The sequence below is a fragment of the Fonsecaea nubica genome, assembly GCF_001646965.1.
Source record: "Fonsecaea nubica strain CBS 269.64 chromosome Unknown Scaff22, whole genome shotgun sequence".
In the NCBI taxonomy this organism is placed as follows: Eukaryota; Fungi; Ascomycota; class Eurotiomycetes; order Chaetothyriales; family Herpotrichiellaceae; genus Fonsecaea; species Fonsecaea nubica.
In genome coordinates, this window is record NW_019173695.1 from 331,666 (window position 1) to 357,615 (window position 25,950).

The window sequence follows — 25,950 nt, forward strand, 5'->3', positions numbered from 1 at the left end:
TACCTTTCTCACACGTTCTTCTTTCTCTTGCCTTTCCCTTGCGCACGAAATTAAGCCGGTGACCACTCACCACCATCCTCACCTCCTTCCCACCACTCATCATTCATCACAACCACGACCACGACCACGACCGCCATCTCCTCTTCGCTACCTCGCGCTCCCACACTCACCCACTCGCCCACCAGGCTTCCTGCAACCATCACCCTCACCCCTCCCACGCGCCAACCGCCAACGCTTGACCCTTTCTTGACCCTGCCTCTCGCTGCTTTCATCCCGCCTCTTAACGTCTGGCGCTCTCTGCCACTCCTGAATCCTCCTCGACCAATTCCACTATGCGACCCTCTGTCCGCATCCACCGCTGCCCGCGCGCCTCGGCCACCCCAAAAAAAATCAAAATGTGGAAGTTCAATAAGATAATTTCCCAATACCTGTCCTCCAACACTCAACGTCTCGCACATCCCGCACACACAGACACGAACACACACCTCAACCAAGTGGCCTGCCCTCTGTCCCTCCCCTCCCTCCCCAAGGGTCCCATGTTAGTCTCGGAATTAAGACGTCTTTCCTATCTCTAAACGTACTCCCAGCGCCCACCTCCCTGGCCGAATCATCGCTCCTCCCGCCTCTTCCCACCCCTGCTCACGTATAATCACGAACCTTCTCCGTCCTCGCTCCATTCGCCTTTCAGAACAGCCACTCCCGTCCGCCGTTTCGCTTCTAGATCCCGCGGACTAGGGTCCCTCCAGTCCTGGCAAAATGCCTCGTCGACCCAATGATCGTCGCTGGCTTCCCGTTGCCTCCCCTCAACTGCCTGACTCGGCTTCAGCTGAGACTTTGATCCCACCCTGCCATCTCCTGCTCGTGGAGGGTCTCTCTCCGCTCTCTTTGGTCAACCCTCGACGGGCTTTTCCTTTGTCTCTGCCGGGCGGAAGGTGACGGACAGTGCCGACCCTGCTTCGACCCTGGCTCAACCGTCTACACATTGGTCCTACTTTTCTTCTCATCATGCTCAAGAAGCGGGGTCAGTGGACTCACCATGACACCATCCTCCCCTTGGACCACGACTCATATTGGTCCGCCCAGAGGGAGGTGATGAGCTGGCAATCTGCTCCCCTGCTCCCTTGTGTCAAGAAGAGTGCCCCAAATTTGCCTATAAAAACCCGTCTCATCTGTCTGAAAGTCCTCCTCCCTCCTTCTTCCTTTTCCATCACTCAACTTTGCAAGAGTTTGAACAAACACCTGGTTGACCTTCATCAGTCTTAGTCCAAGTTCAGAGAGTGCCTCAACCTCATCTCCACCACCATACATTACCTTATCCCTTGTCCCATTCACTTAGTCTTAGTTGAACTTATCTTCTCTTCACAATGGCCACCACCGCCTACTCTCGTCACCCCACCAGCTATGCTACTCACCAGAAGACCCTGCCCATCACCATGCCGTCCGGGAAGGCCCCAGTCTACAGTTACCCCCAATCCCGGGTTCTCGATTCTCCAGAACTTCCCGACACCAGCACATCTTATACTGGAAGTCGGACCTCTGCAGGTTCATATTCCGCCCGGTCCAGCTATGCGCCTAGTCACAGCAGTGGAGACTGCGACTCATACGCACATTCCGGTGTGGATGTTGTCGACATGCTCAGCGACAAAATGAACGCAGCCTTCGATCCTATTCGGATGGACCGCTCGCTGGCGAAACAAGCCCAGACGTAAGCAGCTTTTTGACATTCGTGACGGAATTGAGAGCCTAACCGTCAACAGATCCGGCGAATTGAATGCAAAACAGCGAGAGCTGCAAGAATTGCAAGCGATGGCCCAGCGGAGACTGAAATCTGCGCGGGTCAATTTCGCTGAAGGAGTCGAGGCCGTGAAAGAAGCCCGCCGAGACGTGGAATACACGTCTAAGAAGATCTCGTGAGTTCTGCTGCCACCTGGACAGGGCTCGGGCCATTCTCCGTGTGAAATGCGCAACAGCGGTCAAACTGACTTGTGGGGATCTTTAGGGCGATGAAATCGAAGGCAGAGAAGAAACATCCGGAGGCTTATGCGAAAGCCAGCCGCAGTCGCCATGCATGAGCCCATGACAGTCACGATTGACGATGCTACGAATTTCCTTGTCATTTCCATTGGGAGCCAATTTCTTCGACTTCGAAACGCCCCGAGAGCCTCCATTCTGCGGCCGGGGTGGATATGGGGGTGGGTTTTCCACTCATCTTCCACTCCGCTCAGACCTTTGGATGTCGTCAGACAACAGCAAATCAGCTTTCATGATCCAACTCGAACATCTATTCGCCGGGAGACTGAAATGCAGCCTTGGCGGTAGTCCTCCGGGGTGATTGACGTGGCAGTGGGTTTAGGGTTCCGCTCCACCCCACGAATTGAGCCAAGTTCCTTGCTGCTTTTGCCCCGCATGTTGGCCAGGGCGATGGCGTGCATGACGCCAGGCCCATTTCTGCAGCCGGAGAAATCGCCTGGTCGCCGAACTTGCACTGCAGCGATCGACTCTGCAGGAACCGACCCCCTCCAGCCAGGAAACGCCAGGCGGGTGCCACCGTGAAGTCCTCTGCAGGCACACTCGGTCCAGTTCTCGGGTTTGGTGCCACCCTCCCACCTGTCTGATTGGGTCACGAGCTCCCGTGCCAACCTTGGGGACGAGCGTCCTTCTCTGTAGAACTTCCCCTCCTTTTGGTCACAAGACCGTGATTCTGCAAGTGACGAGCCGGGGGACCTGCAGATGGTGTGGAGATTGTCGTGTGCTGCCTAGGCCGGATTTGGCGCTGGGCCGAAAGATCAGGGCAGGATGGGAGCAAGTTGCTGGCGTCCAGATTCACGTCCAGGGTACCGATTCTGTCTCTTGGGTGGTGGCGGTTGCGTTCCGGGGGGGTCCTGCTCCCCTGGCCCGTGGCTCGGACCGTGGCTTTGGGTTTCCCTGTTTCTTTTTTCACTCCCTATGTATTCTTATTCCCCTGGTGAGAGTTGCAATCGGACCAAAAAGTTTCAACCCTGGCCAGTTTGGCACCGAATTTGTCCCTTTAGAGGGAAGTCGTAGGGAAGCCCGAACTGGGTTTCTAGGGGGGCATGCAAGCCCACCACCAGGGCTGGTGGTGGGGGGTTTTAAGGGCATCGGCAGCTATTAGGGACTGGGGAGGCGCTGGAGGGTGCAAGGGGCATGTGGAGTGCCCCTAACGGGACAGTTGGCGTCGCGGAGAGGCGTTCCCAAGGTGATTGGGAACGCCGCTTAGGGGCGCGAGGCTGGCCCGGGCACCCATCACCAGGGGTCGAGAACAGGCCTGGGTGAACCGAGAAAGGCGGCTTGATTCCTGGAGCGGTAGTGGCCCTCTCGGAGCTTTGTCTAATGCCTGTAGAGGAACACGTGGTTGTGGTGGTCTCGTCTGTCTTCTCGCTTCTTTTGGGTTATGGACAACCTTCTTGTAAAGAGGCTGGCCCTTATTTGCCATGACTAGCTATCTATTTCACCGATTGCGAGACACGCCCAGACCAATGGCTTTAGTGTGGTAAAAGTCTTTTTACAATGACAATGGAAAGGGGAAAGGGGTCCAGAACCTTTTTTTCTTATTATGGTGGAAATCACTTCTGGTTAAAATGCGCCCTCTCGCGTGTTACCCAGCCTGACCTGACCACTATCGAGTCTCCCGTACTAACTGATACGAGGTACGTCCAACCCTTGTCCTCTGCCCCATGTACTGCGTACTACTAGTAAGTATATTACCGAGGCCCTGAAGGGTGCGAGAGGAGACTTTTTACAGGGGATGTGAGGGAGAGAGATTCTATCTGGCACCACGAACCCATTTCCACCGCCCACCGTGCACGGCGTGGCTTCACGAGGCCGCGTCGCCCCTTTTTATTCCCCTGCCCATAGGTATCACTCCTTTACCCTTTACTTTACTTTCCCTTTCCTTCTCTTTTTTCATTTCCCCTCCCAAGGGGAGAGAGTCTTGAAGCCGATTTTTATTCCTTTTTTTTGGCCTCGTCTCGATTTTTCAGACTGTGTTCTATACTGCGGTGTGGTGTGGTGCCGTGCTAAATCAATGAATTTTCTTCAGGTCCATTGATTTCTGTTTGATGGTTGATGACGGAGGGGAGTTTCAAGGTTCGGAAAATACAAACATGCGCCCTTTGACCATGACTTGTCTCGTCCAATACTGTCCAATATCCAGTCTCTGAGAGAGTAGGGAAAGTAGGGAAACTACGTGGTGTGGAATGTGTTGATCATGCTTGGGAGCGTCTCTCCTGCAGAAATATACGTCGACATATGTCCGCGACAGGAGGGGGATTCAGATTCGTGTGGTTCAGCCGACTACCAGGTGGACACGGAGTTGTATAACAAGATTACCATCTTTTATTTGAACAAAGTTACATGATGGTACGTAATCATCTTGGTTGTGCTAATACTCGCTCGTGAAGTCCGCTGTCGATCTGGAGTCGAGCTGGGTTGCTCTATGAACCGTCACCCTTCCCCGTCCCCACATTGCTGCCAGAGTTGTCTCCGCCCTTCCCCGTCCTTCGAAGTCGGAACCAGGGATCGTCGGCCACAAAGGCGGGCTTGAAGAAGACTCTGTCACCTCGCGCGTTGATTTTGCCACGGGACAACTCTTCCAGCTCTTCCGGCGTGAACGAGATGCCCGTTTCCGGAGAGACGAATGCGTAGTTTGTCTGTGGTTGTTGGTGTAGTAGTGGTGGTGGTGCTGGAAGAGGTGTTGACCGATCTGGAACCGACGGATTTTTCACATGTCCAGGCGTCTCTGAGGACCCGGACTCGAACTCGACCTCCTGTAGATGGCTAGACCTCGAGAGATCAGATGACCCTGGTGCACCAGGCGCTATCTTTCCTGACTGTATTTCCACGGCTGGAGCATTCGTGGCAGATGTGTCTGGGGGTGAGGTCAGGAACAGCGACTTTATCCTCAGTCATGAAGGAGTATTTTGGGGAGGAAGAGGGCGAGTGAGAGACCAGTAGTCACAAGTGACAAGGAGAAAGCCATCTCGCGCAATCTGCACAACTGACTTACGGGGTTGATGTTTGGGTCGGCGCTCAGAAAACGAGCTGAAGCCCATCATCGCGCGCATCGCAGCTTCGGGGTCACCGTGGGCGCCATCTGACTGGTCCGGAGACTCAGACATTGAGTGACGCAAGCAAAGCTGAAAAGCGAATGTCAGATTGCCGAGTTGATTTGGAGCGTGGGAAGGTATCGACCAGGTGTGAAGTCTGAATGAGATACTGGAAGCAGACAAATCAAATCAAATGACGTGTCTGACAAAAGTCAAGTGTTTACTCTGACGTCATTGCTCTGCCAGCCAGCAGCACCAGCGGTGCCGTTTTATCTCGATATAAAACACCAGAAAGGTCTAAAAAACATATATACGACCAATTTGACTGGTATATCTCCTTAAAATATGCCGCTCTCGTCCTCGGGCCCTTCTCTGCTACATATACACGAACGCACAGGAAGAGGTGGACTGGTGATGAGGTGTTGCACGCAATGAGCGAGCCACTTCCGCAATGTCTCTGTTGAGTCTCAGCCATCGATTTCCTGCTTGTATTTGATGAATTTAGGAAAGATTTTGTTGAAGTAAGACGTCCGAGAATGATGACCCGACGTCAATTCCACTTTGATTTACATCGCCCTCTGATCACACCGGAACAGGACTAGAGCTTCGCCTTCGCCTCGTCGCTTATCCCAACCACAATTTTCCCCCAGGCCGTCCCCGTGCTCAACAACTTCATAGCATCTGGAACCCGCTCGAGACCCTGGAACTGCTTCTCCGTGTAGTTCAGGGGTACAATACCGCCCTTGTTGATGAGATCCAAAAGCTTATCCCACACCTCCACCACGCTCTGAGGGTCCTGGTTGGCATACTCACCCCAAAACAACCCAGACAGGCTGACGTTCTTGAGGAGCAGTCTGTTGGTCGGGATTTTCTCAATCTGTCCAGCGGCAAATCCGATAATGCACAGTCGCCCATCCCACCGGATGCATTTGAGCGAATCAGAAATGACCCCAAGAGGATCGAGCACGACATCAACGCCTCGTTTGTTAGGCGTGAGGTTTCTTGCGGCGGTAGGCCAATCGCCTTTGGAATCGATCACGTAAGAGGCACCAAACCGGGTGGCAATCTCGCGCTTCTTTTCTGTGTCAGCCGACGCAATGACTTTCATGCCGAGGGCATTGGCGATAGTAACAGCTGCGAGACCAACACCCCCGCCAGCACCGTGAACCAGTACATAGTCACCTATCGTGAGTTCAACGTTAGCATTTCTAGTAAAGATATTCGCAAAGTGGGACTAAGAGCCAACATACCTGGCTTTGCCTGTGCTCGTAGGATAAGCGCTGCATACGCCGTCGGAGCCGTGTAAAACAGGCTGCTTGCCTCGATGTGGCTCCATCCGTTCGGCGTCCGCCTCAAGGCGGCAGCGGGAGACTGGATCATGGTCGCGAAAGCCCCTGATCCCGCGCCAAAGACGCGGTCACCCTTTTTGAACTTTGCATCTTGGGCATGTGGCGAAGTGGGAACCGCGATGATCTCGCCCGCAAACTCGCTACCCGCGATCCAGGGAAAGGGCGGTTTCACCTGATGTTTGCCCTGGATCTGCAGAATATCGAAAAAGTTGATGGCGGCAGCGTGGATCTTGATCAGATATTTGTCGGGGGAAGGGCCGAGGTCAGGGAGCTCGACGATCCTCAGGTCATCGGGACCTTTGGCGAGTTCGTTTAGCTGGTAGGCCCTCATCTTTTTTTTCGGTGTGGTTTGGGAGCACGGGGATTGTTGAGGAAAGAAGTTATTGAAGTGTAGTTGTAATTGATTCTATCATCACCCTGTCAAAGGATCGCCGAGTGGAAGACCATGTTGCTGTTTGCTGGGCATCGAATCCAGCCACCTTTTCGGCAATACCGAGGCTTCTCCTAGGAACTGGTTCGGCAAGCGGCTTATGGCCTCCGGATCGCGGGTCAGATTCTCCGAGTCATAGAGGAGCCGTCAATGGAGGATGCCAAGTAGCCTCTTTCTGGGTGCTTGGCTTGAAGGACTGGTCAAACAAGTCAGAGGACCAAAGCAGCAGATCGGGTTTACTTTACCACGCTCACTCTCCCCGGGACTCCCAGGCAAGTGATTGCTGTCGGAGTTGCGGACTGTCAGTTATTGGCGGATCCAACATTCTTCACTGCACGCACATATACCGCTTTCTTGGTGCTTGTGCTTTGACGCGTCCTCATGTCCGGTTGACTTGATGCTGGTTGAACAGATGTCGGGGTAAATCCGGGGATTCGGAGGCCGAGGGATTGCACAAGCATTGTTGCACGTGATACCGGATAGGAAGAATATAACCCCGAGACTCGGCAAGGCTTGGCATTTTGAGTTCCACTTCTTTTTGGCGTTTGCTCTTCCTCTCACTACCGAGTATAAGATGGGAACTGGTCTTGCCCATAAATCCCAGCGTCTCGTTGCTCTCACGGCATTTAGCCGCGCGGGTTTGAAGCAATTGAACGAGATGCTCAAACATCACAGGCACAAGTTCAACCCGAACCCATGACCAACCTCAGATTCATAGGTAAGGCCATCAAACTACAGCTGCCGTGCGTGGGGCTGCGTGTTATTATACGTACCGAAGTGCAAATCGAATGGGGCTATGTCGGGGTTCGAGCCTGTGCAACTCCAACATTCGCAATCTCTTCATACACGGCAGCCAGATAGCAGATATTCGGCATTTCCTGCAATACAGGCCAGGCCAGGAATCAACATGTGCAGCCCACCTCACTCAGCTCAGCTGACTTGCTACGGGCACCACAGGCACCTGAAAGCGGGGTAAAACAGCCATATCATGCTTAAACTTCACGCTGTGTGATGTTCCTGATTTCTTTTTCGATAACCTTATACCATAACTTCTGTCGGGTTGTATACAGCAACCCCTGAAGGTGAAAGGCGCCAAGTTGCCAAGTTGGACTGGCCCAGTCGCATCCCTACCGGGGCCAGCACGTATCAACTATGGCGGCGGCTCCGATCATTGAAGCCATGCCGGTATTAGACCCACCAAAACCTACTAAAACAGTGTCATGGCTGTCTAGGGAGGTTGATTTCGACCCCAAGGCTCTCAAATCAAAGTACCTGACCGAACGAGACAAGCGTCTGGACAATGGCGGCTTCAACCAGTATCGACCCGTCGAAGGATCACTTCTGGGCTACGTCGAGGATCCTTATGTCGAGCCGGGCTTCACTCGCGATCCCGTTGACTTGGACTGCGACGTTGTGATCATCGGCGGAGGCTACGGAGGTCAATTAGTCGCGGTGCGGCTAATCGAGCAAGGCATAAACAACTTTCGCATCATCGAGAAAGGCGGTGATTTTGGAGGCACATGGTGAGTCTGAATGTCTGTAGGAGACCTGGTGTTATTTAACAGGGCGACTCCTAACAAAAGCCTCTCCCCTAGGTACTGGAATAGATATCCGGGGGCCCAATGCGACGTGGAATCTTACATCTACATGCCACTTCTGGAAGAGACCAACTACGTGCCAACAGAGAAATATGCGCATTCTCCAGAGTTGCTGGCTCACTCGCAAAGAATCGGAAAGCAATATGACCTCTATTCCAGGACTCTCTTTCAGACCGAGGTGCTCTCCTTGCGGTGGTGTGCCTCTACCTCCTCTTGGTCTGTAGAGACGACGAGACAAGACAGCATTCGAGCACGCTTCGTCATTCCTGTCGCCGGTCCGCTCCATAGACCCAAGCTTCCTGGATTGCCTGGCATCGAGTCATTTCAAGGCCATTCATTTCACTCGAGTCGTTGGGATTACGAATATACAGGAGGGAATGAGAGCGGCGGGCTCACCAAGCTCGCGGATAAGCGGGTTGGTATTATCGGCACGGGCGCTACTGCCGTACAACTAGTTCCGCAACTCGGGGCGTGGGCCAAGGAGCTCTACGTGTTCCAGCGGACACCATCTTCGATCGATGTTCGAGGGAACAAACCGACCGACCAGGACTGGGCGAAGACGTTACACAAGGGTTGGCAACAGGAACGCATGGATAACTTTACCATCATCCTCAGCGGTGGGTATCAGGAGAAGGACCTGGTCGCCGACGCATGGACCGAGTCTCTAGGAAATCTCCGTCCAAACCCGACAAAGATGAAGGCCATGTCTCCCGAGGCATACGCCGCGGAGCTCCAACTGGCCGATTTCAAGAAGATGGAATCGCTACGTGCGCGGGTAGACGCCATCGTCAAGGACAAAAAGACGGCCGAGGGCCTGAAGCCGTGGTATAACCATTTTTGCAAACGACCCTGTTGCCACGACGAGTATCTACAGACGTTTAACCGGCCAAATGTCCATCTCGTTGACACCCAAGGCAAAGGGGTGGAAGCGATCACTTCGAACGGCGTCGTGGCAAATGGGAAAGAGTATGAATTAGACTGCATTGTCTACGCCACGGGCTTCGAGGTGACGACCGACTTTTCGCAACGCGCCGGGATGGAGATATACGGGCGCGACAATCGGACATTGGCTGAGAAGTGGCGACAAGGGCCCCTGACCTACCACGGCTGGACCACCCACGGGTTTCCCAATTGCTTCCTCGTTGGCAATCTCCAATCCGCTCTGTCGGTGAACTTTATCCACCTCACCAACGAACAGGCCCGACATCTCGCCTACGTCGTGTCCGAGTGCAAGAGACGCGGGATCGCCACGATCGAAGCGACGGCCGCCGCAGAGGCCAAATGGGTCGACACCATCGTCGAGACCACCAAGATGAGATTCAACCTCCTGCGCGACTGCACCCCGGGCTATTACAACAACGAAGGCGACTTTTCGCTGCGTGCCCAACGCAACGCACCGTACGGAGGGGGTGTGCTGGCCTTTATTGACATTTTGAACAAGTGGCGGCGGAACAATCAATTCGAGGGTCTCGAAGTCACGCGGTTGGGGAATGATGTTTGAGACGTGGATTGTTTGATAGCGTATGTCTGAAGAGTAGAGCTAGGAGAGAACGGTGCTGTAGATGCTTTGTAGAGAGGAGTATTCAATGGTCTTGGTCTGTAGGGCTGTGACCTTAGATCGGCGTCATAAAGCTAAATAGAGAGCTATGTCCTGGTCTCCAAGCTTACCATCTGTCGTGTCCATGTGTATTGGTAATCGACGTACGTCAGATATGTATGTCAGATCCAGGTGGCAGCATATCACCAGTAGGCCGATCTTCTCTTCTAGAGGTGTCATGGACCGGGAAGCCGAGTATTACCTGGTCCCAGACCTCTGGTGCCTGTGTTGCGGAGGGACAGCCTTCGGCCGCTAGTGCTCACGCCCCATAGATACTCGTAGATGCCTAGATACCTACCTCGTACCAGTACGAGGTAGAGGTAAGCGTTACGGGGACCCCTGGATCCACTCAGCCTCGCTCGTCCACTCCTCATTCATCCACTCGGGATGAGTAAATCGTACGTGATGTCCCTTTGAGAAATGATGGGGTAAGACCTTTTGAAGAACAGGGTGTACGAGGCATGTACCTCCAATTGGGGCCTGGTACATGGTACTTGGTGCCTGATGCCTGATGCCTGATTCCTGATGTAGCCATGGCGACAAGAACGCGTTTTGGCCCCCATTACTTGGTCAGTTATTCTCGAGCTGAGATAGGCTACAGTGATTAACTAACTAGAACTAGGTACCTACCAATGAGGAAGGTAATTCACTAAGAAAAGCCCCGAGTAATACTGTAGTTTGAACTACTTGTTTATCATGTAGACGACAACACCGTGACTTTTGTCAGTCAAGCCCAGCATCGTTAATCTTGACCAAGCAACCGACTCAAAAAAGGGATATCTCCAAGAGATTACCGATACCAAACCGCAGACCGTGAATTCGAACCACCCTACTCGTCTGTGAATGTGATTGTGAGATGGACATGCTACAGAGGCCGAAACTCGTCCCGATCAAAGCCGTCCCTGGCCTGTTTATATCCGAGTACGTGAAACAGGTTCTTTCCTACCCTCTCTCAGTCTTACTCCTATTCTCTTTTCTTCAATATTTCCGCCAAACACACAAAATGTTGAACTCATCAATGGAAAACTACGTGTGTCTAGTCGCTTTGCCGCGTCTTCGACTCGTTGCCGCCGAGAAGATAACATCGTTCGCATTCTCTCGGTGGCACAGGGCCATGAAATTGGGCGTGCAGCAGCAGATGCTCGCCCACATCTTGACGCTGCGCGGAGAGAAGCAGGCGATGAAAAAGAGAGAGATCCTCTCAATATCAAAACCTGGGCGATCGAAATCGACGACGACCCCTTTGTCGATATCCTCCAGTATCTCGGGGAGGCGTGTGACTGGATCGAAGACGGGTTGAGTCTGGGTCGGAGTGGTGAGGAAGGGGAAGGAGAAGAAGGGCATGTCGCTGGAAATCGAAATCAGCTTCAACCCGGTGTTCTCGTCCACTGTAAGCTGGGCGTTTCTCGCTCGGGAGCCTTTGTCGTGGGATTCTGTACGTACCAGCATTCTTTGGTCAATTCTTACTGTCTCACAAATTGAAACGAGGGAAATATGCAGTGCTGACATTGGAACTCACACAAAAAAAAGTGATGCGGAAATTCAAACTCTCGTACTCGGACGCCCTGACGCTGGCGAGGGAGTCACGCCCAGAAATATGCCCAAACAGCGGGTTTGAAAAGCAGCTTCGCGTGTGGGAGTTTTGTCAGTACAACGCATACCTCGACGAGAATGGTCGGGAGGCTACACAGACGGAGCGTCGGAAGAAGCCATCGTACAAGGCATGGATCGCCGAGCGGGACAACCTGCTGCGTCGGGGAGAGGAGGATGTCAATCGAGCGAGGGTTGCGAGTCTGGCGAGCATGGCGGCGCGGTTTGGGAGGAAGAGACAAGACGAGGTGGCGAACGAGCAATCACAAGACACGGGTGAAAGTGGTGGGAGGGAGAGTGCTCAGCAGAATCAGCGGAAACTGGGTTGGGAGAGGGTTCAGAAGATGGAACAAGATTGGAATGAGAGGCTGATTCGAGGCCAGTTCCGCGCTGGAGATGGAGATGCTCAAGGACTCAAGGAGTGATTTGGGCAATTCGCCAGTCTCCAGGAGATGTGATGGAGACGAGCCGTGAGTGTTCTGCAATGAGACGTTTGGTGCAGTCGAGGGCCTGCACGGTCAATCCATTGCACATGTCACTGCCAGAGTGTATGGCCACACTTTACCTACCTGCCACTTCTTTATGCACTGGGAGACTTGCATCTTGTTACCAGAGACACCTGACCAGGACCCTGGAGTGACTGTAGATGCGCAGCTTGTAGTCGAGAACAGAAACCATGTCAGGAGGATATTTCTGCAATCGCTTAGTGAAACTCTCATCTGGCCTCGCCCGAACAAACGTGGTGAGTCCCGCATCCTTATACCGAGAACCGGAGTGACTACCTCGATGGGCACATCCACGCGTCATCTGCATTGGTATCATGTGTCGCTGAATTGATGAATCTCGAAACGGAAGGTCCCTTGACGCGTATCAAGTATCGTCCAGTTGAGAGGTTTTGATTGGGCCATGTATGAGCGGACAATTGTGGGTAGGGCGACGAGGTTCCCCGGAAGCAACTTGCCGCCATGACTGCTGGACACCAGGTAGACCGATATAGAGGGATCAAGGCCTCCCTGTCATGCGGTCATCTCTGTCATGAAGGAGCCCTGCTCGGTCAAATCCCCCCATCTTCTCAAAAGCAGTCACAGGATGTATTTTGTGTCCTTGTATCGACTCCTCCCCAAACCCCGCGTTGTGCCGATCAAGCCTTCAAGGATGCGTGGAGACGTCGATCATCATCTCCACAGAAACTGATCTGGCTAATTGGAGATTTAGCTTGATATTGACTGCATAACCTGGCCTTTTATCCGTGCAAGCTTCACCACTTACCTGAGAGACATCTCCATCTGCATCAACCCCTCGTTCTCTCAATACCACTTCGTGCCCTGCTCGGTTGAAATACCGGCGAAGCAGCGATGTTCGAGAGGCATTCCTGGGGAATATGGAGAGCACTCCGAGAGAAGTGGAATCGAAATACCACTGGATGGAGTATTTAGACCATGAGGGCGACAGCTGGGACGAAGAAGTCTCCCTGAGTCCCTTTCGAACCGTCTGAGCCCACATCGCCATGATGAGATTGCTTGCCCCGTTTCTTTTCGGTGGCCTCACTACCGTTGCCGGCGCAGCTTGCATATCCGGCCAGAGCCTTTCAGTCACCGCGAGCACAGGCATCTTCACTGGGCTCCTCAACCCAACTTACCCAAATGTTCGCGAATTTCGCAATGTTCCATATGCTCTTCCTCCAACAGATGAACGCCGCTGGCTCCCCCCTCAGAAGCTTCCGACCTCAAACAAGCATTATGATACCACTCAATATCCGCTTTCATGCCCACAGTTTGTGAGCAGGGTCAAGTCGGTGTGGAGTGAGCAGATTCCGGAATGGTTGATCTTTGATGGCGGTGAAAGCACCAGTGCCGGCCTGTATGCGTACGGGACGTCTGAAGATTGCCTGAGTCTGGCCATTTGGACTCCACTCAATGCCACGGCGGCTTCCAAGCTCCCGGTGATTATGTTCATGACAGGAGGTATGTCCCCTTTGAGAGATCCTTTCGTCGTTCTGACAAGCCCTTCAGGAGGCATGGTAACTGGAGGAGTCAATATACCGATCCAAATACCGGCTGAATGGGTAGCTCGAAGCCAGAGCCATATTGTGGTAACCATCAACTACCGGGTGAACATCATGGGCTTCCCCAACGCGGCAGGATTGACAACTCAAAACTTGGGCCTTCGAGATCAAAGAGCAGCACTCGAATGGCTCCAGGCCAATATTGCCAGCTTTGGTGGTGATCCAACCGCTATAACGCTCTGGGGGCAATCAGCAGGTTCTCGTTCGACCGACTATTACAATTTTGCTTACTATAAAGACCCTATAGCACGCGGCTTCTTCATGGAATCTGGAACAGCATTATCAAGCACTGCGAATGCTGACGTCGATGGCACCAACTTCACATTTGTGGCACGCAGTCTCGGGTGTGACTTTCCAACCAACAAGACTGCTGAGTTAGAATGCATGCGAAGAGTTTCTGTCAGTGAGATCGAGAACTTTGTTGGTCAGTACCAGGACAATTCAAGCACAACAAACACTGGTCAGGCCCCAATCGCTTTCACCCCAATTGCGGACGAGGACGTCGTCTTTAGTAATTACACTGCCCGATATCAGGCTGGTCAGGTTGCGAGAGTGCCGGCTATAATTTCGAACACCGCCAACGAGTATGCATCACTGGCACCGTATCCATTGAACAATCTCACCGCAGGCCCTAATCCACAAGCAGTGTCGGCAGGTACTCTCAACACCGTCTGCGGCATTTCAAACTCAAGTCTGCAGCGCAACGACCTGAACATCTCTACCTTTCGGTATGTCTATGGCGGGAACTTCTCCAACATCAATCCGCTGTGGTGGATGGGCGCATATCACGCCGCAGATCTGGCCATGATGTTTGGGACATATGGTATCAGAGCTGGAGAGGTGTCACAACTGGAAATCGAGACGAGTGCCGCCATGCAAGACTATGTTCTCGCATTTGTCAAGGATCCAATCAATGGACCACAGAGTGTAAACTGGCCTGCGTATGATCATCGCAATGCGGGTGGCCAGATGATTTTGTTTGGCGCTGACGGAAAAGCCGTTCAACAAGTGAATGGGACCTCTATTGAAGGCGTCTGTTATGGCCAAGGCACTTATGATAGCACTCCCTGAGTTCGATGTCCTTTGGTACCGCAAAAAGGTCAATGGCTCGCGTGGTACACATGTGGTAGGAGAGCGGATGGATTCTGCGGCATTTGGTTCGATGAAAAGAAACTCGGTGGACGGAAGCAACAATGCATAAGTAGAGCAGGTTAAGATTAATACATCGCATACTCCGGGAATGGACCAAGACACCCCAAGATTCGGGAGGTGGCATATCGGGTGAAGGCAACGTGTTTCAGTGGGGAGTTTCGCTTGGAGGAAACCGTCAATTCGTCGTCCGCAGGCGGCCGAGGCCAGAGAAGCTGGGCGAGAGGCGCAGCCACGCAGTCCAGCATCCAGCATCCTGCATTGCCTGCGCTCATTGTTCCAGATCTTCTTCTCCCCCCCTCATAATCATCACTTGTACTTTTTTGATAGATTGATAGTGATCCTATCCCCGTCTACCGGTCACCGTCGCGGTAACATCATTTCCTGCATGCATCGACGATAATGCGACAGTGAGTGGCGTCCCTCGGGACATCACTCTTATCCATCGAACCACCATGGGGGACAAAAGCCAATACCAGCACCTGCCCATCCCTACCTATGAGGAGGCCACTTCATCCCGTCCTACTTCCTCCCAATCCAGACTCGGTCCAGAAGAGATCAGCGACGATGCGGAGAGGCAAGGTCTCCTTGGGTCCTTGGGAAACTATCACCCCCCAACGGTCGAGTCTGCGCGACCGAGTCTCGATTCCCTCGACGGTATCGAGCAAGATGGCGAAGATGAGGTGCGCAGAGAGATGCAGCAGATGGACGTGGAAGACCCCCTGAGCGACTCCTCCCATCGCTCCCTCCTTCGATACCGCCTCTCCAAGAGTTTCACCAACCTGACCAACTCGTTCTCCTCCTTAACCCTCCCCTCCTTTCGCCAGTACCTCTCCAAGATTTCATGGCCGCGAATAAACTATCAACAGTTCGATGCGAACCGCGTCGTCATCATTGGGCGACTCTTCGGTGTTTTCTTGATCATGGGTGTTCTTTATGTACTTATAGCGTCGGACGTTCTGTCATTTACAAAGAATCGCATGGGAATGGGCCAGATATACGACCCCGAGTCTATCAGAATATTTGTACAGAACCATATGAACGATCATGGAGATATGCAAAAGTATCTGGAGCACATAACGGACTTTCCCCATATCGCGGGGACCGAGGGCAATTATGTCCTGGGAGAATGGGTGGCCGAGCTATTCAAAGCCGGTGAATTGGAAGACGTGGAAATGGAGAGATACGAGGTCTATCTCAACTACCCACGGAGAGACGGGAGGAGAGTAGCGATTGTCGAGCCGGACAGTATGAAATGGGAGGCTAGATTGGAAGAGGATCAAGAGGAGTCTCTGGTGTTTCATGGTCATTCGAAGTCGGGCGATGTGACGGGTCCACTGATATACGCCAACTTCGGGTCGAGGGAGGACTTCAAGACGCTCGAAGATAACAACATATCCGTCAAGGATGCCGTCGTCCTCGTTCGCTATTATGGCACTCAAGGAGACCGGGCGCTGAAAGTCAAAGCCGCAGAACTTGCCGGCGCTGCGGGATGTATCATCTACTCTGATCCTGCCCAAGATGGCTACGTCCAGGGACCGACGTTTCCAGACGGGCGATTTATGCCGCAAGATGCTGTACAGCGGGGCGCTGTCAGCCTCATGTCCTGGGTGGTTGGAGATGTTCTCACTCCCGGATGGGCTTCAACGCCAGATAACAAGAAACATCTCAAACCCGAGGAGAGCGCCGGTCTCAACAAGATCCCGTCCATTCCCATCTCCTGGGAGGATGCGAAGCAGCTACTCGAGTCCCTTAAAGGACACGGCAGTCAGATGAAGGATGGCTGGCAAGGAGTTCCTGACTTTGAATACTGGACGGGGAATCAGGAGTCTCCGAAAGTCAACCTCAAGAATCTCCAGGATGAAGAGCAGAAGCAACCCATCTACAACGTGTTGGGCAAGATCACAGGTTGGGAACAGCCCGAGAAGAAGATAGTGGTGGGCAACCACCGCGATGCATGGTGCACAGGCGCCGCCGATCCCGGCAGCGGCACGGCCGTCATGCTCGAAGTCGTCCGGATCTTTGGTGAACTGCGTCGACTAGGTTGGCGGCCACTCCGCACAATCGAATTCGCCAGCTGGGACGGGGAGGAGTACAACCTGATCGGCAGCACCGAGTATGTCGAGAGTCGTGAAGACCAGTTGCGTGAAGATGGAATCGGCTACCTCAATGTCGATGTCGGAGTGACCGGTACCGACTTCCACGCCGCCGCTTCTCCCCTGTACGAACGGCCCCTTATGCACGTTATCAACCGCGTCAGTGATCCTTCCACTGGGAAATCTATCCGCGAACTCTGGGACGCCGATAGTCGAAGAATTGAAGGCCTCGGCGCAGGAAGCGACTTTGTTGCCTTTCAAGACATCGTTGGCACCTCGTCGATTGACATGTTTTTCAAGGGAGCTAGATTCCCCTACCATTCTTGCTATGATAACTTCGAGTGGATGGCCAAGTTCGGTGACCCAGACTGGTCATACCATAAGACCATGGGTGAGATTTGGGCGCTCCTCATTCTGGAGTTGGCCGATAGGCCGCTCATTCCCTTCGACATCAGCGCCTACTCTAGGGCTATCGAGAGGTATATCGACGACCTGAAAGCGTATGCGGAGTCAGCACCTACAGCAGCCGACGCAAACACTCTCGATCTCTCCCCCTTGCGGAAGGCAGCGGAACTCCTTGCTCAGGAGGCCCTGCGCTTCCACACTTTCGACTCGGCCTGGCGTGACTTCATCTTCGGCTCCGGAGGTTTCGAATCGTCGACCATGGGCCTCGCTCGCTTGGATCACAACAATCGCCTCACACGTTTTGAGACAGATCTTCTTGACCTGAGCGATGGCGGAGGACTGGCCAACCGAACACAGTTCAAACATGTCATATTTGCCCCGCAGCTGTGGAGTGGATATGACGATGCGACATTCCCCAGTGTGAGAGATGCCATCAACGACGGAAACTGGGTTTTGGCGCAAGCCGAGGTCGAGAAAGTGGCGGGCATACTGGAAGTGGCAGCAGGAAAGCTGAACTCATAAGACCACTTGGGAAGAAAGAACAGGGAATCCGGATTTTATCATCAAGGCTTGCTGCTCCGAAAGCACCAGGTGGTGGCAGGCAGGCACCGAACTACCGTGCGAATACTTGTCAGAGATGCCACGCAGGGGTTTTTCCTTCTTCTCCTGTTTTCATTTTTCGAAGCACGAAGACCAGGCCGGATGGGTTCGTGGTTTTATTGCTCCTGTTCTGCTCGGTGTCTATTGTGAGGAGGGCAGGACAAAAGGAAAGCACGGCGTACTGGGGCCAAAGGGAAGGGTGATTGATGAGCATGTCTCGGAAGGACGCTGTCACTGTTGTGTGAGCGTAAGTCTTTCAAGATGTGCAATACAGGGAGACTAGAAGTGAGTGACGGGACAGACGCGTCCATGTATGTCCAACCGGGTTTCTCCTATTGATACGTGGGTATTTGCCAGCTTTGCGATATTTGAGTATATATATGTACCTCCTTTTTGCCTCCCACGGGTCCTTTCAGACTTCCTTCTTGAAACTCTTCGCCAGAGCCCAGAAGTTCTCCATCTTTGCTCTGCTCAACACGTCCCGAGCTTGTGCGTCTGTCTCACACACCCTGGCTCCCAGCCACCGCTTGAAATTGCGCTGTTTCTCCTCGCCCTTGAAGATCAACTCGCACTTGTTCAAGCTCAGATCTTTCAGTTCGCCATTCTCGTCCTCGGCCTCGAGCCACTTTGCCAGGGCTTCGCGGTTCCCTTCTGCCACAGACCGGGGCGCTTCCATCTCGGTCCATCGAATGCGGTTCTGCATCACCTTGTCGTAGTTCCGGATGCTGTGTTCGCCGCCTTCGACCACGACGAGGTTCATTTTCGGGTGCATGATGACGACGCCCGTGAGCCTATTCTGGTCCGCATTGACAGAGACTTGGTATCTGTGTTTGCCGTTGGCCAGCGAGTCGATTTTGTAAACGCGTATGTGGATCCCACGGGCGGCGTCTTCGGCTTGCTGCTTCGCCAGTTTTTCGGCGCGTTGTTCTTTCGATAATTTGCGTGACAGATTGTCTTCTTCGGCCTTCCTTGCTCGTTCTGCGATCTCCCTGTTCACGCGGGCCTCGACAGCCGTGGGATCTTTGACGGCTTCCTCACCGAGAACACGCATCAAGTTACTCTTTTTCACTTTGGGCGGAGGAGGTGGAACGAGGCCTAGTCGGATCTTGGCTTGCTCTTCCTTGAGATCAGCCATGCGTCGTTGACGGCGCAATTTGGCCTGTTCCTTGGATGTGAGATACATGGGTTTCGGTGCCGGATTGTTCTTCTCCTGCGGTGGCTCGATGAGAACAGGGTGCTGGATATAGACTGTGATGATGCTGTCCGGGGTATCGATTTTCAGATTTGCCGGATCGGAGATGGCATCATAGGATTTGCCATTAACAAGACCTTCGTCCCACCATTCCAGGTCAGGCGGGGCAGGGACAAGGAACGCTTTTTCGGTATCGAGATCCTCTTCCAACCCAGCCTGCCTCGCGCGCTCCGCAATCTTCTTCTTCATAGCTTCCAATTGCGCTTGTCGTCGGAGTGCCGCCGCTTGTTGCATGTATTTGCCCTTTTGGTTGAAGACCAGCTGTCTAGAATGCCGGGCTTTGGGTAGTACATTCCGCGAACCCAGATTCGGATCGAAATAAGGGTTCTCTTTGAGTTCATCCAACGAAGGCCCCGAGAGATCCAGCTGTGCCTTTTGTTGCAACGGGGCAGGAGATTCTGTTCTTCGGTTTCCCATAGCAGTTGCAAACTTAGGCTGCGGCGCTCGCCCCTTGTTCCTCTGAGCGTCATGCTGGGTATCGGCCAGCAAGTCAGGGTGTATACCAATGTTCAATCCTCCTCGTGCTTTGGACATATCGTCATTGTAGGCTGGCGCGGTGTAATTCGTTGATGGCCTTTGCTGAGTCTGGGTCGCTATTCGACCAGTTGCCGCCGCTACACGGGCCCTCATCTGGGCAATCCTGTCGGCTGCACTCAGAGGAGGGGTGGGGGACGCACTCGTTGCCATCGCAGGCGACGAGGTTGCTGCACCATTCTTCATGGCTGCCAGTTTCGCTTTCAGTTCGGCCGCCTTGGCCGCAGCCGCAGCCTTAGCACGAGCCACTATCGCATCGGCATCTGGCTTTGATCCCATCGGCGTAGAGGAGGCGGAGGTGGCTGCGGTTGTGGGACGAGGAGAGCCATTGTTGGATCTGGCACGTTTCTGGCTCTCGGCTTCATCGTCTTCCGGGTGAAGCCTTTTCAGCACATTGCTCGCTCTGTCTGCCATTGCGAAGGTTGAAAGAGGAGGACTCACTGTGCGCAAGAGAATGAGGGCTCCTGCAGATGCTTCGAGCTCGCGTGAGGTGAGGTGAGGTGAGGTGAGGCGCGAGAAGGATGAGTGGGTGATGTTATGATGGCAGGCTGGTTGCTTGAACAGTCGCGAGGGACCAACGCCAAGATGAGTAAAAACTACTCGCGCCTCATCCCGGATTCGGACGGGGGTGATGCCGCCCTACACTCACCTCGAGGCCCGCCCGGCTGGCACGAGTCGGGGTACCTGGGTAAGCTCTGATCTGTGTCTCCGGGCGCGGGGGCCAGAGGTCTAAGCTTTAATCTGCTAGGTCCTCCATTAAGTCACAGCTACCCTAGTACCTAGCTCCCACCTAGAGCTTAGGCCAAGTAGGTCTAACCGTTGTGGCATTTAATCTGCGACATGTCTGGCCCTTTATCCACTCACTCGTACAACTTCACTTCCTCATCCGATCGACAGCCTGTATCTGATGGAAGTACCTCACCAAACGAAACGATTCCGCCCGAGAGTGCGGCCTGAAAAGCGAAGGCGGGTTGCATTGGCTTGCAGCCGATGCAGAAATCTAAAGAAGAAATGTCTTCCTGGTAGAGATGCGAGTTGCAGGAACTGTCACGACGCCAATGCATTTTGCATCTTTGAGCCTGCGGCAGGCCAAACGGTCCGCACTGACGACCTCGGACGGGAACCTGATCACCTAGAGTCCGTCATGTCTTTCAGTGTAGTGATCGGATCGGCTAACCTTTGGGTTATAGATCGAATGCGTTGGCCAGTATCGTGGACGCAGTGCACAGCGAGTGCCAGAACATCTATCCCGGTATCATCCTTGAGCCACGGCACCTAGCCACAATAGTATCCCTTATCCTCAACAAAAATAGCTCATCAGTAGGAGCCCAAATGTTGGTCCATGGGTCACAATTCCGAGAACCGGCCAAGGTTGCTTTTGATAGCCCTCTTCAGAATGCACATCGGGAGCAGGAATGCCAGCCTCCCCGATCGGCCCAGGTGCAAGAGCAAGGTGTGTGAGTAAGATTTTTGGCTTCCACTCTGCCTCTGGTGCTGTATGAGCCAAAGTATCTAACAAAAGCTTGTCAAGGCTATGAGGTATCCGGCTCGCACGACGGATTCTTTTCCAGTGTTGTAAAGGTCGTCTCGCACGATGGCGACCACTCCTTTCCCACGGGCCATAAGGTGAGCATGAAGACCTCTCCACGTGCGCTCACTTCTCAGCCAAGTAACCTTGGGTAGCAGGCTTTCTATACATCCAAAATCCTGATGCCGGGAGACAACGCATCCGTGGTGGGAAATACGCTGTTGAGTCTTCCCACGGAGGCCGAGGCAGATTTTCATCTCTCGACCTTCTTTCTCTACTTGGAGAGTAATTGGTTTTATTTTGAGGAAACATGGCTCAGAGAGGTCTTTTCTCTGGTTTTCCAAGCCAAGAGAGGGCAATGTCAGGTGGACGACACACTGCTGTGCCTGTCGCTAATGGTCATGGCGCTGGGCGCCTCGTTCAAGCATTTGCGTTCCTTGGACTCAAACATGGACCAGAACAGGCAAACACAGCAACATGATCATCCTTCAGACACCCTCCCTGGCGCCGAGTATTTCAATCAGGCCCAACGACTGATCCCGCAAGCCCTCCGACGACCCTCCTTGCTTAGCGTGCAGGTATGTCTTCTCACATCGATTTACGGTATGCCCTCGGACAACAGGGAGATGGGATACACATACAGCGGCATGGCGTTGAGAATGTGCGTGGCCCTGTCTTTTCATAGAAAGGATGGCTCGCCCAATATATCAGAGAAGGCCCGGGAAGTGCAAAAGCGTGTGTTCTGGACAGTGTATTGTATTGAACGGTAGGGTTTCTCCCCGAGATTGAATGGTTGACATACTTATACTCCGACAGCCGAATCTCCATGGCTCTAGGATATCCGGAGATGCTTCAAACCACGGAGATATCCATCTCACTACCAACGCGCCTGGACGACATTGACCAGAGTTGTCCTACTCGAGTGGATCGACTGACAGCTTTCACAGAGCTCACTCTGCTTCACAGCCTGGTAATTCGGAAGAGGTTGGTTTCAATAACAGGGCACAGTGCCGTTTTTGCTTTTCTGACTGACAATCGGAGACAGACTGGATGGTTCGGATCTCATCGCCTTGAACGAGATTCGAACATTGCTCGAGCAGTGGAAGGATCGACTACCGCCGAGTATTTTGGACCATTCCGAAGCTCAGGTCCGGGCCACCCTGCACCTGGATATGATGTACCAGATGGTTTGGGTCGATCTAGGTCGACGGACCTTACTCGATCTCGTGAAAAACCATCTCAAGGGCCAGCACGGCGGCGTCCCGCATGGGAGAGAAACCGGAGAGCAAACGCCCGTCCAGCGAGAGTTATCGACCCGCTGCGTCGGGGCCGCTCTCAAAGTTCTGGAGGCCATTGCCACTCTTCACCGTCGGTCTCTACTTGCTCGGTTTTCTTACACGGACTTACATTCATGCATCTCCGCCACAGTCATCCTTCTCTTGGGAAGCATCCAGCACGAGGAGTCCGAGGCGCTTCCGTCATTTCAACATGCTATCGACCAGGGCATGGAAGCCTTGGATTTCCTGGCAGGAGGCGACAAAAATGCAGGACATGGGTATAAGCTCGTCCGACTTTTACAGAACACGGTAGCTCGCCTTCGAAGACGGGCGCATGTCCGGAGAGGTGGTCCTGGGATCTCATCTTCGACATTGGCGTCGCCGTTACCACCACGGCCAGGTGATGAAAATGATGACCATCAGAATAAAGTCGATAGTGGACCTAGACCCTCTCCAGCGGAGGGGAGTGTGCATGACCCTGTCGAACTGTCGTGGTCAGGAGGCCTCGAGCCGCGGCTGGCAGCAGATCGTGCGCACCACTTTCCTCACTTACGCCAAACGGCTCGGCCAGATAACCACGGCGGCCACCGGGAAGACCATCGAGGTTTGGACTTTGCCACTTGGGAGTCCCTGTCGGCGTATTACTCTGCCCAAGACTTGCAACTGTTTGGGTTTGATGGCTTTCAGATCTTCGGCGAGGGAGATTTGATGGATGAATTCGGCACGAGCCCCCCAGACGATCGTGGCCAGGCTGGTTTCAGCACATGAGGGGGATCAAGGAATCATCTTTCCATCTCTCCTCACCAAGAGGCGGAAAGATAACATGGATCAAGGATATCAACGTGCCTTTTCTCAATTACGCCAGATTCAAAACGTCCTTCCCTCTCTCCCGTCTCAACCCTCCTTCTTCTTCTTCTTCTCCTCCTCCTCCTCCTCCTCCTCCTCCGCCGCCGCCGCCGCATCTTCTTAATCTCACAGGACTGGAACTGCGATAATGGATAGAGGATAATTAGCCACACGTAGCAGCTCGAGTAACGCGAAATCTGATCAAGAATCATCTATATCGTTTGCCCCTCAAATCTTCACCACGTGTACTCCAAGTTTGATGACACCAGCAAAGCACGAACGACTTCAAGGCTCCAGCCGTCGACTCATCGGCATACTCAGGCGAGTTTCTTTGTGATCAACAACATTGGGCCAGTCGAAAGCTAGATAGACAAACGACTCATCTTCCACTCGACTCAGAGAATTACGCCCGGCTATCTTCGGTCGATGCCCGTCCATGCTCGATTCAGGCTTTTCAATAAGTGTACCTGAAGGTCGGGTCACCCTTGTCAGTGACCTCCCTGCCATCGGTGTAAACCACAGAGACCCCGCCCAAATTCGCCTTTTTCCTGTTGTCCCAATAGCAACTGTACCAGTATCCAATGACCGCCAGAACAAAGACAATCCAGCTGACAAGTGCCAGGATGAGACCCTGTTGGTATCGGGGCGCATAATTCGAGTCCCACAGGAGTGGGCCGATGACGGCGCCAGCCGCGTACCCGATGAAAAATAAGGCATTGACGACGGCCTTTTTGGTATTTCCTCGCACGTTGGATGCGCTGAGGCTCAGAACGAGACTGAATATGTTTGAGATGACGGAGGCCTGCGAAGGGAGGAGTCTAGATAAGTGTTCACGTCCACAAAAAAAGAGAGACAGAGAGGGGGAAGATGGTCGGAGGGGATTCATACCAGCCATGATGCAACGATCATCCCCCATCCTGCCGTCAGAGGGAGGGTGAAAAGCAAAATGATGCCCGTCAGGGGAATCATGACGAGTCCCACGATGATGCAGCACCGGCGGTTGGGCCAGATGAAGCACAAGGCAATGCCGACCCAGATGAAGAAAATCTGGACGGCGCCGGAAGGAGAGGTGTAGAGCATGGTCTCGTATTTGTCGTAGCCGAGAGAGTTGATGATCAAGGAGGCAAACTAAAGCATGGTTCGACGGTCAAAAAGCGTGCGTTGAAGATCTTTCTCTCCTTCAGGCAGATCAAAGAATGGCGGGGACTCACCACAAGGACAGGAGCGGGAAGGGTGATAAGAATGCCGAATCCCAGATTGAGCCAGGTGCGGACCTGCAAGAGAGCCTCCTTGAGCTGGCCAGGGGCAAAGTTGGTCCGGTCACCCCCCTCGCTCTCAAGCTGGAGTCGTTTCTTCGCGGCGATGCGTTCGGCTGGCGTGAGAAACCAGGCAGATTCCGGACCACTGGGCATGGCCAGGGTGAACAGAATACCCGCAAAGATTGTAATGGCACCGCAGACGAGGAACATAATTCTCCAGGCAGCAATAGCGGTTGGGTTTTTGCCGATGCCGTACATCATCAATGCACCCAAGACCTGGGCCAGGCCATTGCAGCTAATCCAGATACTGTGCACGGAAAGAAGGGTGTCAGCTGTGCCTCGATTTTTTTCCGGGTCGGCTGTATTAAGATGGGAGCTCACCCGATCCGCATAGGATGTTCTCTCTTCTTGTACCAAATACTCGTCAAGGTGACGAACGCAGGCTGGACAGCTCCCTCGGCAAAGCCCAGGATGAACCTCACACCCATCATCGAAGAGAAAGAATTGCAAGCGGCCAAACACTAGCGGCAGTTTGAATTAGATTTGGCCTCCGCGTAGATCCTACAGGGGCAGTAAAAGGGAGTGTAGGTGGCTGACCATGCAAATGATGCCCCAGATGATCCTGTTCAATGTAGTCAGCAAGCCGGCTCTCCTTGGGTTGGTAAGAGGCGTGTGCCAGAAGCCACTTACACTGTAACTCCGACAAATCTAGCCAGAGGCAGTCGACTCATCAGATAGATAAAAGGAAACTCTGAGAGCAGCTGGCCCAAGTAAAAGATGGAGCTCAGCCATGAGTATTGTCTACCATGCAGATCGAGGTCGGTGACCAGACCAAAGACTGCGGCATAGCTCAAGCTTTGTTTGTCGACGTCTGATCCATGTTGGTCCGATGATTTTATATTGGAAAATACGTTTGGTATACATACACTGAGAAAAAAACACGAGCGCCATCTGTAGCATTCAGTCAGACTTTGGGATATTGGATACGTTGAAGGGGAAACGTCGCCAAAAAGGCAAAGAAAACAACAAAAGACAGGACTCACAAGAGGCAAGATCACTCTGTCAATCTTGTTGCGCAGCCGTCTCTCTTCTGCTTCGTTTGGTGGAGGGTCCTGCACCAAGAGGTCGAATTGCTCCTCTTTGGTGGAGGGTCCTGTGGTGGCAGTGGTGGTGAGAGCATTGTTCTTGTCATTTTGTTGGGCCGGGGTGGTGTCGTCCATCTTTCGAAATGTCGAGTCGGGGGTCTGTTCGAAAGAATGAGAACGGATGAATCTTGAGCTCACAACAAATGCCTCGTGGAGGAGAGGGC

The 25,950-nt window shown here is 53.3% G+C and overlaps 10 protein-coding genes across 10 annotated transcripts; 6 read left to right on the forward strand and 4 right to left on the reverse strand.

Annotated features, from left to right (window-relative positions):
• Nucleotides 1-1,364: 1,364 nt before the first annotated feature.
• AYO20_04358 (hypothetical protein) lies at nucleotides 1,365-2,072 on the forward strand (the record flags this gene model as incomplete). The annotated part of the gene is made up of 3 exons (XM_022642656.1): nucleotides 1,365-1,705; nucleotides 1,758-1,910; nucleotides 2,000-2,072. The coding sequence occupies 3 exons, from the start codon at nucleotides 1,365-1,367 to the stop codon at nucleotides 2,070-2,072; spliced, it is 567 nt and encodes a 188-aa protein (XP_022501474.1).
• A 2,382-nt stretch (nucleotides 2,073-4,454) lies between these two features.
• AYO20_04359 (hypothetical protein) lies at nucleotides 4,455-5,138 on the reverse strand (the record flags this gene model as incomplete). The annotated part of the gene is made up of 2 exons (XM_022642657.1): nucleotides 4,455-4,888; nucleotides 5,027-5,138. 2 exons carry the CDS (start codon nucleotides 5,136-5,138, stop codon nucleotides 4,455-4,457), a joined length of 546 nt encoding a protein of 181 aa, XP_022501475.1.
• A 526-nt stretch (nucleotides 5,139-5,664) lies between these two features.
• AYO20_04360 (hypothetical protein) lies at nucleotides 5,665-6,746 on the reverse strand (the record flags this gene model as incomplete). The annotated part of the gene is made up of 2 exons (XM_022642658.1): nucleotides 5,665-6,248; nucleotides 6,317-6,746. 2 exons carry the CDS (start codon nucleotides 6,744-6,746, stop codon nucleotides 5,665-5,667), a joined length of 1,014 nt encoding a protein of 337 aa, XP_022501476.1.
• Nucleotides 6,747-7,997: 1,251 nt separating this feature from the next.
• AYO20_04361 (hypothetical protein) lies at nucleotides 7,998-9,944 on the forward strand (the record flags this gene model as incomplete). The annotated part of the gene is made up of 2 exons (XM_022642659.1): nucleotides 7,998-8,368; nucleotides 8,441-9,944. 2 exons carry the CDS (start codon nucleotides 7,998-8,000, stop codon nucleotides 9,942-9,944), a joined length of 1,875 nt encoding a protein of 624 aa, XP_022501477.1.
• Nucleotides 9,945-10,896: 952 nt separating this feature from the next.
• On the forward strand, nucleotides 10,897-12,055 carry AYO20_04362 (hypothetical protein; the record flags this gene model as incomplete). Its single annotated transcript, XM_022642660.1, has 3 exons — nucleotides 10,897-10,961; nucleotides 11,081-11,475; nucleotides 11,571-12,055. 3 exons carry the CDS (start codon nucleotides 10,897-10,899, stop codon nucleotides 12,053-12,055), a joined length of 945 nt encoding a protein of 314 aa, XP_022501478.1.
• Nucleotides 12,056-13,140: 1,085 nt separating this feature from the next.
• AYO20_04363 (hypothetical protein) lies at nucleotides 13,141-14,766 on the forward strand (the record flags this gene model as incomplete). Its single annotated transcript, XM_022642661.1, has 1 exon — nucleotides 13,141-14,766. One exon carries the CDS (start codon nucleotides 13,141-13,143, stop codon nucleotides 14,764-14,766), a length of 1,626 nt encoding a protein of 541 aa, XP_022501479.1.
• A 533-nt stretch (nucleotides 14,767-15,299) lies between these two features.
• AYO20_04364 (hypothetical protein) lies at nucleotides 15,300-17,867 on the forward strand (the record flags this gene model as incomplete). Its single annotated transcript, XM_022642662.1, has 1 exon — nucleotides 15,300-17,867. One exon carries the CDS (start codon nucleotides 15,300-15,302, stop codon nucleotides 17,865-17,867), a length of 2,568 nt encoding a protein of 855 aa, XP_022501480.1.
• Nucleotides 17,868-18,357: 490 nt separating this feature from the next.
• Nucleotides 18,358-20,145, reverse strand: AYO20_04365 (hypothetical protein; the record flags this gene model as incomplete). The annotated part of the gene is made up of 1 exon (XM_022642663.1): nucleotides 18,358-20,145. One exon carries the CDS (start codon nucleotides 20,143-20,145, stop codon nucleotides 18,358-18,360), a length of 1,788 nt encoding a protein of 595 aa, XP_022501481.1.
• Nucleotides 20,146-20,316: 171 nt separating this feature from the next.
• AYO20_04366 (hypothetical protein) lies at nucleotides 20,317-23,304 on the forward strand (the record flags this gene model as incomplete). Its single annotated transcript, XM_022642664.1, has 8 exons — nucleotides 20,317-20,419; nucleotides 20,820-20,868; nucleotides 20,922-21,184; nucleotides 21,263-21,357; nucleotides 21,418-21,837; nucleotides 21,945-21,994; nucleotides 22,076-22,243; nucleotides 22,305-23,304. 8 exons carry the CDS (start codon nucleotides 20,317-20,319, stop codon nucleotides 23,302-23,304), a joined length of 2,148 nt encoding a protein of 715 aa, XP_022501482.1.
• A 532-nt stretch (nucleotides 23,305-23,836) lies between these two features.
• AYO20_04367 (hypothetical protein) lies at nucleotides 23,837-25,861 on the reverse strand (the record flags this gene model as incomplete). The annotated part of the gene is made up of 8 exons (XM_022642665.1): nucleotides 23,837-24,184; nucleotides 24,271-24,510; nucleotides 24,594-24,948; nucleotides 25,023-25,162; nucleotides 25,239-25,263; nucleotides 25,332-25,512; nucleotides 25,568-25,592; nucleotides 25,685-25,861. 8 exons carry the CDS (start codon nucleotides 25,859-25,861, stop codon nucleotides 23,837-23,839), a joined length of 1,491 nt encoding a protein of 496 aa, XP_022501483.1.
• Nucleotides 25,862-25,950: the final 89 nt, after the last annotated feature.